The sequence below is a fragment of the Phalacrocorax aristotelis genome, chromosome 9 (assembly GCF_949628215.1).
Source record: "Phalacrocorax aristotelis chromosome 9, bGulAri2.1, whole genome shotgun sequence".
In the NCBI taxonomy this organism is placed as follows: Eukaryota; Metazoa; Chordata; class Aves; order Suliformes; family Phalacrocoracidae; genus Phalacrocorax; species Phalacrocorax aristotelis.
Genome location: NC_134284.1, coordinates 29,414,929 through 29,428,409, shown reverse-complemented (window position 1 = coordinate 29,428,409; position 13,481 = coordinate 29,414,929). Strand labels below are relative to the sequence as shown.

General features: G+C 61.1%; 5 protein-coding genes across 5 annotated transcripts; all 5 read right to left on the bottom strand.

Annotated features, from left to right (window-relative positions):
• Positions 1-908: 908 nt before the first annotated feature.
• LOC142062271 (inositol 1,4,5-trisphosphate receptor-interacting protein-like 1) lies at positions 909-1,934 on the bottom strand. Its single transcript, XM_075104446.1, has one exon. It carries the CDS (start codon positions 1,932-1,934, stop codon positions 909-911), a length of 1,026 nt encoding a protein of 341 aa, XP_074960547.1.
• A 1,530-nt stretch (positions 1,935-3,464) lies between these two features.
• Positions 3,465-4,487, bottom strand: LOC142062270 (inositol 1,4,5-trisphosphate receptor-interacting protein-like 1). The gene has a single exon (XM_075104445.1). The coding sequence runs from the start codon at positions 4,485-4,487 to the stop codon at positions 3,465-3,467; it is 1,023 nt and encodes a 340-aa protein (XP_074960546.1).
• A 1,530-nt stretch (positions 4,488-6,017) lies between these two features.
• On the bottom strand, positions 6,018-7,043 carry LOC142062269 (inositol 1,4,5-trisphosphate receptor-interacting protein-like 1). The gene has a single exon (XM_075104444.1). It carries the CDS (start codon positions 7,041-7,043, stop codon positions 6,018-6,020), a length of 1,026 nt encoding a protein of 341 aa, XP_074960545.1.
• Positions 7,044-8,573: 1,530 nt separating this feature from the next.
• LOC142062268 (inositol 1,4,5-trisphosphate receptor-interacting protein-like 1) lies at positions 8,574-9,596 on the bottom strand. The gene has a single exon (XM_075104443.1). The coding sequence runs from the start codon at positions 9,594-9,596 to the stop codon at positions 8,574-8,576; it is 1,023 nt and encodes a 340-aa protein (XP_074960544.1).
• A 1,532-nt stretch (positions 9,597-11,128) lies between these two features.
• LOC142062267 (inositol 1,4,5-trisphosphate receptor-interacting protein-like 1) lies at positions 11,129-12,154 on the bottom strand. The gene has a single exon (XM_075104442.1). It carries the CDS (start codon positions 12,152-12,154, stop codon positions 11,129-11,131), a length of 1,026 nt encoding a protein of 341 aa, XP_074960543.1.
• Between the last annotated feature and the right edge of the window lie 1,327 nt (positions 12,155-13,481).

The window sequence follows — 13,481 nt, the reverse complement described above, 5'->3', positions numbered from 1 at the left end:
GAGCCCACAGCGGACCAGGGTCCTGACGTGAGCCAAGGCAGGAGCAGGGGCAGGTCTTCTTGTGGCAAGAGCTGTGGCCCACGGGGGAGCCGTGCTGGAGCAGCTCTAGACGAACTGCGGCTCTTGGCAAGGGCCCATGGGAAGGACGACTATTAGGAACTGGCCGCAACCCCTATTCCCCATGCCCTGTGCCCCTCGCGGGTGAGGAGGTAAAGGAGGTGGGAGTGAAGGATTGAGGTTGTGCCTGGGAAGAAGGCGTGGCGGGTTGGGGGCAGGTGCTTTTACTTGTGACTTTGCTGCTCACCATCCTACTCCATTTCAGAATGGCAATAAATGAAATTCCTTTTCCCCGGGTCGAGTCTGTTTTGCCTCTGGTGCTAATAGGTATGGCAATCTCCCTGTCCTTATGTCGACCCGCGAGCTTTTTCGTCTCCTTTTCTCCCCCTCTCCTGCTGAGGAGGGGCAATGGGAGAGCGGCTTGCTGGGCACCTGGCAGCCAGCCGAGGTTAACCCACCACATCAGCAGAGGTTGGGCACCTGCCGCCTCCCGGCTCTCTGCAGCCTGGTGTAAGCCAGGCACCTTCTTGCCACCCTGCTATGCTCACGTCCCCAGACAGTTAATGGCTGCCGCATCCAGCCCCCGTTCTTCCTTCTCTCAGCGTATTTACAGGCAGCTTTTCAAAACCAGAAACATTTATTGGCATCTTTGCCCGGGGTAAGTGTCCCGGAGGGAACGGTCTCTGGTGAAGAGGGTGGGCGGCCGTTGCCCAGGTGGTAACGCAGCCTCTGTCACAAGCCTCCTTGCAGCGAGAGGCCTCTTTGGCCACCTCGCGCTCTCTCTTTGGCGTGCTCTCTCTCTCTCTCTCTCTCCTCGGCCACCTCGCACTGCTGCTAGGGCTGACCTCTGCCTACTCCATGCTCACAAATGTGTCCGCGCTGCCTTGCTGCACCGCCAGGATCAGCTCCACAAAGAGGGATCTCTTGAAGACGTCTCTCACCTGCAGCTTGCAGAAGCGTGTGGAGGGCAGCACTTTTAGCTTGCACTTGGTGGCTGGAGGCGCAAGAATGGAGGCTGCTTTCATCAGCCCCTGGAGCCAGAAGGCGGTTTTCTGCACGTCGAGGTACGAGCCGCTGCAGAGGGTTTGCAGGAGGCTGGCTTCCTGACTGCTCATCAGCTCATCCTCAGGGTGGTGGAGGAAGCAGAGCATGTCCCCCAGCTGCCGCTCCCTGGTGCACAGGCACTCCAGTTCCACACGCAGGCAGGAGTTCCTGAGCGGCATGTCCCCTTCGGTGCCCAGCTCGAGGTGGAAGGAGTGCCCAGCGGGTGGCTTCAGGGGCACAAGCAGGCGATAGACAAGGTCTTCTGCACGACCATTCCAGCCTTTCAGGAAGGCACCCACGCCGACAGCTGGCTGCAGTCGTGGCGTGAAGCCATTGCCGCACAGGATTCGGCAGACCTGGAGAAGGTCGTTCACGAGCTCTTCCACCATCGTGCACTCTCGTTGCCTCTTCCGCAGTGGCCACGATGTGCACTCATGCAGAAACCTGTCCATGTGCAATGGGTCGTCCCCCTCTTCTTCCTTCTCCTCCTCCTCCTCAAGGCTTGTGGAGCTGCCATGCTTGCTGCTGCTTCCTGGCTCACGGCTCCTCTTCCAGGGCCGCCAGCAGAGCCAAAAGAGCAGGAGCAGGCCTCCAGCAAAGGCCCAGAACTGCCACTGCTGCAAGGAAGCAAGGAGCAGGGCTCCCCTGGTCACCCAGCTCGACTCCTGGGGTTTCAGCTGCATCTCTTCAAGCAGCCGAGCCATATCCTGGAGCAGCAGCTCCAGACGCTCTTGCTCGCGCTGGCACCTGGCCACATCCGGACCATGCCCGACCTGCAGTGGCACGTGCATGATGCCCATCACAATCAAGGTGAACCATGTCACCAGAGCCATGGCCTGCAGGAGAGGGGAGAGAAGGGAGCTGAGTGGGGCTGGGCAGGGGGAGCAGGAGCCTCAGGGACATGGGGGCAGGCAGGAGAGGGGGCGAGGCAGCTGGGAGGCAGCAAGGCCTGTGCCCAGCCCCGGCGCTGGCAGCACCGTGCCCTGCCCACAGCTCTCCCGCGAGTGCCAGAGCCTCGCCACAGGGTCAGACCCCCCTCCCCGGGGGCCCGCGGTCCGGCTCCGGCCCTCGTCCAGCCCACACCAACCTCCCCGCCGCGTGTGCACTCACCGCTGCCCCAAGCCGTACTGAGGCAGCGCTGCCTGCCGGTGCCCCTGATAACCACTGCCACCGTGACACGTCCCCTGTGCTGTCACAGGCGCCAGAGCGCATCACAGGCACACCCCTCCCACGCCCCGCCCGACCACACCTCTCCCCCCCTTTCTGCTCCATTTACTTTCCTTCTCCCGCCTCTGGCTCCTTTTTGCCTCACCTCTTTTCTTCTCCCTTTTCTCCTGCCTCTTCTTTATCCTCTTCCAGTCCATCTCCCTTTGGCCTTCCTTTGCTTCCCTTTTTCCTCTCTACTCTGCCCCACTCCCGCCTTTTCTTCTTTCTCTCCTGATCATCTCCTCTGAAGAGCCCACAGCGGACCAGGGTCCTGACGTGAGCCAAGGCAGGAGCAGGGGCAGGTCTTCTTGTGGCAAGAGCTGTGGCCCACGGGGGAGCCGTGCTGGAGCAGCTCTAGACGAACTGCGGCTCTTGGCAAGGGCCCATGGGAAGGACGACTATTAGGAACTGGCCGCAACCCCTATTCCCCATGCCCTGTGCCCCTCGCGGGTGAGGAGGTAAAGGAGGTGGGAGTGAAGGATTGAGGTTGTGCCTGGGAAGAAGGCGTGGCGGGTTGGGGGCAGGTGCTTTTACTTGTGACTTTGCTGCTCACCATCCTACTCCATTTCAGAATGGCAATAAATGAAATTCCTTTTCCCCGGGTCGAGTCTGTTTTGCCTCTGGTGCTAATAGGTATGGCAATCTCCCTGTCCTTATGTCGACCCGCGAGCTTTTTCGTCTCCTTTTCTCCCCCTCTCCTGCTGAGGAGGGGCAATGGGAGAGCGGCTTGCTGGGCACCTGGCAGCCAGCCGAGGTTAACCCACCACATCAGCAGAGGTTGGGCACCTGCCGCCTCCCGGCTCTCTGCAGCCTGGTGTAAGCCAGGCACCTTCTTGCCACCCTGCTATGCTCACGTCCCCAGACAGTTAATGGCTGCCGCATCCAGCCCCCGTTCTTCCTTCTCTCAGCGTATTTACAGGCAGCTTTTCAAAACCAGAAACATTTATTGGCATCTTTGCCCGGGGTAAGTGTCCCGGAGGGAACGGTCTCTGGTGAAGAGGGTGGGCGGCCGTTGCCCAGGTGGTAACGCAGCCTCTGTCACAAGCCTCCTTGCAGCGAGAGGCCTCTTTGGCCACCTCGCGCTCTCTCTTTGGCGTGCTCTCTCTCTCTCTCTCTCTCCTCGGCCACCTCGCACTGCTGCTAGGGCTGACCTCTGCCTACTCCATGCTCACAAATGTGTCCGCGCTGCCTTGCTGCACCGCCAGGATCAGCTCCACAAAGAGGGATCTCTTGAAGACGTCTCTCACCTGCAGCTTGCAGAAGCGTGTGGAGGGCAGCACTTTTAGCTTGCACTTGGTGGCTGGAGGCGCAAGAATGGAGGCTGCTTTCATCAGCCCCTGGAGCCAGAAGGCGGTTTTCTGCACGTCGAGGTACGAGCCGGTGCAGAGGGTTTGCAGGAGGCTGGCTTCCTGACTGCTCATCAGCTCATCCTCAGGGTGGTGGAGGAAGCAGAGCATGTCCCCCAGCTGCCGCTCCCTGGTGCACATGCACTCCAGTTCCACACGCAGGCAGGAGTTCCTGAGCGGCATGTCCCCTTCGGTGCCCAGCTCGAGGTGGAAGGAGTGCCCAGCGGGTGGCTTCAGGGGCACAAGCAGGCGATAGACAAGGTCTTCTGCACGACCATTCCAGCCTTTCAGGAAGGCACCCACCCCGACAGCTGGCTGCAGTCGTGGCATGAAGCCATTGCCGCACAGGATTCGGCAGACCCGGAGAAGGTCGTTCACGAGCTCTTCCACCATCGTGCACTCTCGTTGCCTCTTCCGCAGTGGCCACGATGTGCACTCATGCAGAAACCTGTCCATGTGCAATGGGTCGTCCCCCTCTTCTTCCTTCTCCTCCTCCTCAAGGCTTGTGGAGCTGCCACGCTTGCTGCTGCTTCCTGGCTCACGGCTCCTCTTCCAGGGCCGCCAGCAGAGCCAAAAGAGCAGGAGCAGGCCTCCAGCAAAGGCCCAGAACTGCCACTGCTGCAAGGAAGCAAGGAGCAGGGCTCCCCTGGTCACCCAGCTCGACTCCTGGGGTTTCAGCTGCATCTCTTCAAGCAGCCGAGCCATATCCTGGAGCAGCAGCTCCAGACGCTCTTGCTCGTGCTGGCACCTGGCCACGTCCGGACCATGCCCGACCTGCAATGGCACGTGCATGATGCCCATCACAATCAAGGTGAACCATGTCACCAGAGCCATGGCCTGCAGGAGAGGGGAGAGAAGGGAGCTGAGTGGGGCTGGGCAGGGGGAGCAGGAGCCTCAGGGACATGGGGGCAGGCAGGAGAGGGGGCAAGGCAGCTGGGAGGCAGCAAGGCCTGTGCCCAGCCCCGGCGCTGGCAGCACCGTGCCCTGCCCACAGCTCTCCCGCGAGTGCCAGAGCCTCGCCACAGGGTCAGACCCCCCTCCCCGGGGGCCCGCGGTCCGGCTCCGGCCCTCGTCCAGCCCACACCAACCTCCCCGCCGCGTGTGCACTCACCGCTGCCCCAAGCCGTACTGGGGCAGCGCTGCCTGCCGGTGCCCCTGATAACCACTGCCACCGTGACACGTCCCCTGTGCTGTCACAGGCGCCAGAGCGCATCACAGGCACATCCCTCCCACGCCCCGCCCGACCACGCCTCTCCCCCCCTTTCTGCTCCATTTACTTTCCTTCTCCCGCCTCTGGCTCCTTTTTGCCTCACCTCTTTTCTTCTCCCTTTTCTCCTGCCTCTTCTTTATCCTCTTCCAGTCCATCTCCCTTTGGCCTTTCTTTGCTTCCCTTTTTCCTCTCTACTCTGCCCCACTCCCGCCTTTTCTTCTTTCTCTCCTGATCATCTCCTCTGAAGAGCCCACAGCGGACCAGGGTCCTGACGTGAGCCAAGGCAGGAGCAGGGGCAGGTCTTCTTGTGGCAAGAGCTGTGGCCCACGGGGGAGCCGCGCTGGAGCAGCTCTAGACGAACTGCGGCTCTTGGCAAGGGCCCATGGGAAGGACGACTATTAGGAACTGGCCGCAACCCCTATTCCCCATGCCCTGTGCCCCTCGCGGGTGAGGAGGTAAAGGAGGTGGGAGTGAAGGAGTGAGGTTGTGCCTGGGAAGAAGGCGTGGCGGGTTGGGGGCAGGTGCTTTTACTTGTGACTTTGCTGCTCACCATCCTACTCCATTTCAGAATGGCAATAAATGAAATTCCTTTTCCCCGGGTCGAGTCTGTTTTGCCTCTGGTGCTAATAGGTATGGCAATCTCCCTGTCCTTATGTCGACCCGCGAGCTTTTTCGTCTCCTTTTCTCCCCCTCTCCTGCTGAGGAGGGGCAATGGGAGAGCGGCTTGCTGGGCACCTGGCAGCCAGCCGAGGTTAACCCACCACATCAGCAGAGGTTGGGCACCTGCCGCCTCCCGGCTCTCTGCAGCCTGGTGTAAGCCAGGCACCTTCTTGCCACCCTGCTATGCTCACGTCCCCAGACAGTTAATGGCTGCCGCATCCAGCCCCCGTTCTTCCTTCTCTCAGCGTATTTACAGGCAGCTTTTCAAAACCAGAAACATTTATTGGCATCTTTGCCCGGGGTAAGTGTCCCGGAGGGAACGGTCTCTGGTGAAGAGGGTGGGCGGCCGTTGCCCAGGTGGTAACGCAGCCTCTGTCACAAGCCTCCTTGCAGCGAGAGGCCTCTTTGGCCACCTCGCGCTCTCTCTTTGGCGTGCTCTCTCTCTCTCTCTCTCTCCTCGGCCACCTCGCACTGCTGCTAGCGCTGACCTCTGCCTACTCCATGCTCACAAATGTGTCCGCGCTGCCTTGCTGCACCGCCAGGATCAGCTCCACAAAGAGGGATCTCTTGAAGACGTCTCTCACCTGCAGCTTGCAGAAGCGTGTGGAGGGCAGCACTTTTAGCTTGCACTTGGTGGCTGGAGGCGCAAGAATGGAGGCTGCTTTCATCAGCCCCTGGAGCCAGAAGGCGGTTTTCTGCACGTCGAGGTACGAGCCGGTGCAGAGGGTTTGCAGGAGGCTGGCTTCCTGACTGCTCATCAGCTCATCCTCAGGGTGATGGAGGAAGCAGAGCATGTCCCCCAGCTGCCGCTCCCTGGTGCACATGCACTCCAGTTCCACACGCAGGCAGGAGTTCCTGAGCGGCATGTCCCCTTCGGTGCCCAGCTCGAGGTGGAAGGAGTGCCCAGCGGGTGGCTTCAGGGGCACAAGCAGGCGATAGACAAGGTCTTCTGCACGACCATTCCAGCCTTTCAGGAAGGCACCCACCCCGACAGCTGGCTGCAGTCGTGGCATGAAGCCATTGCCGCACAGGATTCGGCAGACCTGGAGAAGGTCGTTCACGAGCTCTTCCACCATCGTGCACTCTCGTTGCCTCTTCCGCAGTGGCCACGATGTGCACTCATGCAGAAACCTGTCCATGTGCAATGGGTCGTCCCCCTCTTCTTCCTTCTCCTCCTCCTCCTCAAGGCTTGTGGAGCTGCCATGCTTGCTGCTGCTTCCTGGCTCACGGCTCCTCTTCCAGGGCCGCCAGCAGAGCCAAAAGAGCAGGAGCAGGCCTCCAGCAAAGGCCCAGAACTGCCACTGCTGCAAGGAAGCAAGGAGCAGGGCTCCCCTGGTCACCCAGCTCGACTCCTGGGGTTTCAGCTGCATCTCTTCAAGCAGCCGAGCCATATCCTGGAGCAGCAGCTCCAGACGCTCTTGCTCGCGCTGGCACCTGGCCACATCCGGACCATGCCCGACCTGCAGTGGCACGTGCATGATGCCCATCACAATCAAGATGAACCATGTCACCAGAGCCATGGCCTGCAGGAGAGGGGAGAGAAGGGAGCTGAGTGGGGCTGGGCAGGGGGAGCAGGAGCCTCAGGGACATGGGGGCAGGCAGGAGAGGGGGCGAGGCAGCTGGGAGGCAGCAAGGCCTGTGCCCAGCCCTGGCGCTGGCAGCACCGTGCCCTGCCCACAGCTCTCCCGCGAGTGCCAGAGCCTCGCCACAGGGTCAGACCCCCCTCCCCGGGGGCCCGCGGTCCGGCTCCGGCCCTCGTCCAGCCCACACCAACCTCCCCGCCGCGTGTGCACTCACCGCTGCCCCAAGCCGTACTGGGGCAGCGCTGCCTGCCGGTGCCCCTGATAACCACTGCCACCGTGACACGTCCCCTGTGCTGTCACAGGCGCCAGAGCGCATCACAGGCACACCCCTCCCACGCCCCGCCCGACCACGCCTCTCCCCCCCTTTCTGCTCCATTTACTTTCCTTCTCCCGCCTCTGGCTCCTTTTTGCCTCACCTCTTTTCTTCTCCCTTTTCTCCTGCCTCTTCTTTATCCTCTTCCAGTCCATCTCCCTTTGGCCTTCCTTTGCTTCCCTTTTTCCTCTCTACTCTGCCCCACTCCCGCCTTTTCTTCTTTCTCTCCTGATCTTCTCCTCTGAAGAGCCCACAGCGGACCAGGGTCCTGACGTGAGCCAAGGCAGGAGCAGGGGCAGGTCTTCTTGTGGCAAGAGCTGTGGCCCACGGGGGAGCCGCGCTGGAGCAGCTCTAGACGAACTGCGGCTCTTGGCAAGGGCCCATGGGAAGGACGACTATTAGGAACTGGCTGCAACCCCTATTCCCCATGCCCTGTGCCCCTCGCGGGTGAGGAGGTAAAGGAGGTGGGAGTGAAGGAGTGAGGTTGTGCCTGGGAAGAAGGCGTGGCGGGTTGGGGGCAGGTGCTTTTACTTGTGACTTTGCTGCTCACCATCCTACTCCATTTCAGAATGGCAGTAAATGAAATTCCTTTTCCCCGGGTCGAGTCTGTTTTGCCTCTGGTGCTAATAGGTATGGCAATCTCCCTGTCCTTATGTCGACCCGCGAGCTTTTTCGTCTCCTTTTCTCCCCCTCTCCTGCTGAGGAGGGGCAATGGGAGAGCGGCTTGCTGGGCACCTGGCAGCCAGCCGAGGTTAACCCACCACATCAGCAGAGGTTGGGCACCTGCCGCCTCCCGGCTCTCTGCAGCCTGGTGTAAGCCAGGCACCTTCTTGCCACCCTGCTATGCTCACGTCCCCAGACAGTTAATGGCTGCCGCATCCAGCCCCCGTTCTTCCTTCTCTCAGCGTATTTACAGGCAGCTTTTCAAAACCAGAAACATTTATTGGCATCTTTGCCCGGGGTAAGTGTCCCGGAGGGAACGGTCTCTGGTGAAGAGGGTGGGCGGCCGTTGCCCAGGTGGTAACGCAGCCTCTGTCACAAGCCTCCTTGCAGCGAGAGGCCTCTTTGGCCACCTCGCGCTCTCTCTTTGGCGTGCTCTCTCTCTCTCTCTCTCTCCTCGGCCACCTCGCACTGCTGCTAGGGCTGACCTCTGCCTACTCCATGCTCACAAATGTGTCCGCGCTGCCTTGCTGCACCGCCAGGATCAGCTCCACAAAGAGGGATCTCTTGAAGACGTCTCTCACCTGCAGCTTGCAGAAGCGTGTGGAGGGCAGCACTTTTAGCTTGCACTTGGTGGCTGGAGGTGCAAGAATGGAGGCTGCTTTCATCAGCCCCTGGAGCCAGAAGGCGGTTTTCTGCACGTCGAGGTACGAGCCGCTGCAGAGGGTTTGCAGGAGGCTGGCTTCCTGACTGCTCATCAGCTCATCCTCAGGGTGATGGAGGAAGCAGAGCATGTCCCCCAGCTGCCGCTCCCTGGTGCACAGGCACTCCAGTTCCACACGCAGGCAGGAGTTCCTGAGCGGCATGTCCTCTTCGGTGCCCAGCTCGAGGTGGAAGGAGTGCCCAGCGGGTGGCTTCAGGGGCACAAGCAGGCGATAGACAAGGTCTTCTGCACGACCATTCCAGCCTTTCAGGAAGCCACCCACCCCGACAGCTGGCTGCAGTCGTGGCATGAAGCCATTGCCGCACAGGATTCGGCAGACCTGGAGAAGGTCGTTCACGAGCTCTTCCACCATCGTGCACTCTCGTTGCCTCTTCCGCAGTGGCCACGATGTGCACTCATGCAGAAACCTGTCCATGTGCAATGGGTCGTCCCCCTCTTCTTCCTTCTCCTCCTCCTCAAGGCTTGTGGAGCTGCCACGCTTGCTGCTGCTTCCTGGCTCACGGCTCCTCTTCCAGGGCCGCCAGCAGAGCCAAAAGAGCAGGAGCAGGCCTCCAGCAAAGGCCCAGAACTGCCACTGCTGCAAGGAAGCAAGGAGCAGGGCTCCCCTGGTCACCCAGCTCGACTCCTGGGGTTTCAGCTGCATCTCTTCAAGCAGCCGAGCCATATCCTGGAGCAGCAGCTCCAGACGCTCTTGCTCGCGCTGGCACCTGGCCACGTCCGGACCATGCCCGACCTGCAGTGGCACGTGCATGATGCCCATCACAATCAAGGTGAACCATGTCACCAGAGCCATGGCCTGCAGGAGAGGGGAGAGAAGGGAGCTGAGTGGGGCTGGGCAGGGGGAGCAGGAGCCTCAGGGACATGGGGGCAGGCAGGAGAGGGGGCGAGGCAGCTGGGAGGCAGCAAGGCCTGTGCCCAGCCCCGGCGCTGGCAGCACCGTGCCCTGCCCACAGCTCTCCCGCGAGTGCCAGAGCCTCGCCACAGGGTCAGACCCCCCTCCCCGGGGGCCCGCGGTCCGGCTCCGGCCCTCGTCCAGCCCACGCCAACCTCCCCGCCGCGTGTGCACTCACCGCTGCCCCAAGCCGTACTGGGGCAGCGCTGCCTGCCGGTGCCCCTGATAACCACTGCCACCGTGACACGTCCCCTGTGCTGTCACAGGCGCCAGAGCGCATCACAGGCACACCCCTCCCACGCCCCGCCCGACCACGCCTCTCCCCCCCTTTCTGCTCCATTTACTTTCCTTCTCCCGCCTCTGGCTCCTTTTTGCCTCACCTCTTTTCTTCTCCCTTTTCTCCTGCCTCTTCTTTATCCTCTTCCAGTCCATCTCTCTTTGGCCTTCCTTTGCTTCCCTTTTTCCTCTCTACTCTGCCCCACTCCCGCCTTTTCTTCTTTCTCTCCTGATCATCTCCTCTGAAGAGCCCACAGCGGACCAGGGTCCTGACGTGAGCCAAGGCAGGAGCAGGGGCAGGTCTTCTTGTGGCAAGAGCTGTGGCCCACGGGGGAGCCGTGCTGGAGCAGCTCTAGACGAACTGCGGCTCTTGGCAAGGGCCCATGGGAAGGACGACTATTAGGAACTGGCCGCAACCCCTATTCCCCATGCCCTGTGCCCCTCGCGGGTGAGGAGGTAAAGGAGGTGGGAGTGAAGGAGTGAGGTTGTGCCTGGGAAGAAGGCGTGGCGGGTTGGGGGCAGGTGCTTTTACTTGTGACTTTGCTGCTCACCATCCTACTCCATTTCAGAATGGCAATAAATGAAATTCCTTTTCCCCGGGTCGAGTCTGTTTTGCCTCTGGTGCTAATAGGTATGGCAATCTCCCTGTCCTTATGTCGACCCGCGAGCTTTTTCGTCTCCTTTTCTCCCCCTCTCCTGCTGAGGAGGGGCAATGGGAGAGCGGCTTGCTGGGCACCTGGCAGCCAGCCGAGGTTAACCCACCACATCAGCAGAGGTTGGGCACCTGCCGCCTCCCGGCTCTCTGCAGCCTGGTGTAAGCCAGGCACCTTCTTGCCACCCTGCTACGCTCACGTCCCCAGACAGTTAATGGCTGCCGCATCCAGCCCCCGTTCTTCCTTCTCTCAGCGTATTTACAGGCAGCTTTTCAAAACCAGAAACATTTATTGGCATCTTTGCCCGGGGTAAGTGTCCCGGAGGGAACGGTCTCTGGTGAAGAGGGTGGGCGGCCGTTGCCCAGGTGGTAACGCAGCCTCTGTCACAAGCCTCCTTGCAGCGAGAGGCCTCTTTGGCCACCTCGCGCTCTCTCTTTGGCGTGCTCTCTCTCTCTCTCTCTCTCTCCCTGGCCACCTCGCACTGCTGCTAGCGCTGACCTCTGCCTACTCCATGCTCACAAATGTGTCCGCGCTGCCTTGCTGCACCGCCAGGATCAGCTCCACAAAGAGGGATCTCTTGAAGACGTCTCTCACCTGCAGCTTGCAGAAGCGTGTGGAGGGCAGCACTTTTAGCTTGCACTTGGTGGCTGGAGGCGCAAGAATGGAGGCTGCTTTCATCAGCCCCTGGAGCCAGAAGGCGGTTTTCTGCACGTCGAGGTACGAGCCGGTGCAGAGGGTTTGCAGGAGGCTGGCTTCCTGACTGCTCATCAGCTCATCCTCAGGGTGATGGAGGAAGCAGAGCATGTCCCCCAGCTGCCGCTCCCTGGTGCACATGCACTCCAGTTCCACACGCAGGCAGGAGTTCCTGAGCGGCATGTCCCCTTCGGTGCCCAGCTCGAGGTGGAAGGAGTGCCCAGCGGGTGGCTTCAGGGGCACAAGCAGGCGATAGACAAGGTCTTCTGCACGACCATTCCAGCCTTTCAGGAAGCCACCCACCCCGACAGCTGGCTGCAGTCGTGGCGTGAAGCCATTGCCGCACAGGATTCGGCAGACCCCGAGAAGGTCGTTCACGAGCTCTTCCACCATCGTGCACTCTCGTTGCCTCTTCCGCAGTGGCCACGATGTGCACTCATGCAGAAACCTGTCCATGTGCAATGGGTCGTCCCCCTCTTCTTCCTTCTCCTCCTCCTCCTCAAGGCTTGTGGAGCTGCCATGCTTGCTGCTGCTTCCTGGCTCACGGCTCCTCTTCCAGGGCCGCCAGCAGAGCCAAAAGAGCAGGAGCAGGCCTCCAGCAAAGGCCCAGAACTGCCACTGCTGCAAGGAAGCAAGGAGCAGGGCTCCCCTGGTCACCCAGCTCGACTCCTGGGGTTTCAGCTGCATCTCTTCAAGCAGCCGAGCCATATCCTGGAGCAGCAGCTCCAGACGCTCTTGCTCGCGCTGGCACCTGGCCACATCCGGACCATGCCCGACCTGCAATGGCACGTGCATGATGCCCATCACAATCAAGGTGAACCATGTCACCAGAGCCATGGCCTGCAGGAGAGGGGAGAGAAGGGAGCTGAGTGGGGCTGGGCAGGGGGAGCAGGAGCCTCAGGGACATGGGGGCAGGCAGGAGAGGGGGCAAGGCAGCTGGGAGGCAGCAAGGCCTGTGCCCAGCCCCGGCGCTGGCAGCACCGTGCCCTGCCCACAGCTCTCCCGCGAGTGCCAGAGCCTCGCCACAGGGTCAGACCCCCCTCCCCGGGGGCCCGCGGTCCGGCTCCGGCCCTCGTCCAGCCCACGCCAACCTCCCCGCCGCGTGTGCACTCACCGCTGCCCCAAGCCGTACTGGGGCAGCGCTGCCTGCCGGTGCCCCTGATAACCACTGCCACCGTGACACGTCCCCTGTGCTGTCACAGGCGCCAGAGCGCATCACAGGCACATCCCTCCCACGCCCCGCCCGACCACGCCTCTCCCCCCCTTTCTGCTCCATTTACTTTCCTTCTCCCGCCTCTGGCTCCTTTTTGCCTCACCTCTTTTCTTCTCCCTTTTCTCCTGCCTCTTCTTTATCCTCTTCCAGTCCATCTCCCTTTGGCCTTTCTTTGCTTCCCTTTTTCCTCTCTACTCTGCCCCACTCCCGCCTTTTCTTCTTTCTCTCCTGATCATCTCCTCTGAAGAGCCCACAGCGGACCAGGGTCCTGACGTGAGCCAAGGCAGGAGCAGGGGCAGGTCTTCTTGTGGCAAGAGCTGTGGCCCACGGGGGAGCCGCGCTGGAGCAGCTCTAGACGAACTGCGGCTCTTGGCAAGGGCCCATGGGAAGGACGACTATTAGGAACTGGCCGCAACCCCTATTCCCCATGCCCTGTGCCCCTCGCGGGTGAGGAGGTAAAGGAGGTGGGAGTGAAGGAGTGAGGTTGTGCCTGGGAAGAAGGCGTGGCGGGTTGGGGGCAGGTGCTTTTACTTGTGACTTTGCTGCTCACCATCCTACTCCATTTCAGAATGGCAATAAATGAAATTCCTTTTCCCCGGGTCGAGTCTGTTTTGCCTCTGGTGCTAATAGGTATGGCAATCTCCCTGTCCTTATGTCGACCCGCGAGCTTTTTCGTCTCCTTTTCTCCCCCTCTCCTGCTGAGGAGGGGCAATGGGAGAGCGGCTTGCTGGGCACCTGGCAGCCAGCCGAGGTTAACCCACCACATCAGCAGAGGTTGGGCACCTGCCGCCTCCCGGCTCTCTGCAGCCTGGTGTAAGCCAGGCACCTTCTTGCCACCCTGCTATGCTCACGTCCCCAGACAGTTAATGGCTGCCGCATCCAGCCCCCGTTCTTCCTTCTCTCAGCGTATTTACAGGCAGCTTTTCAAAACCAGAAACATTTATTGGCATC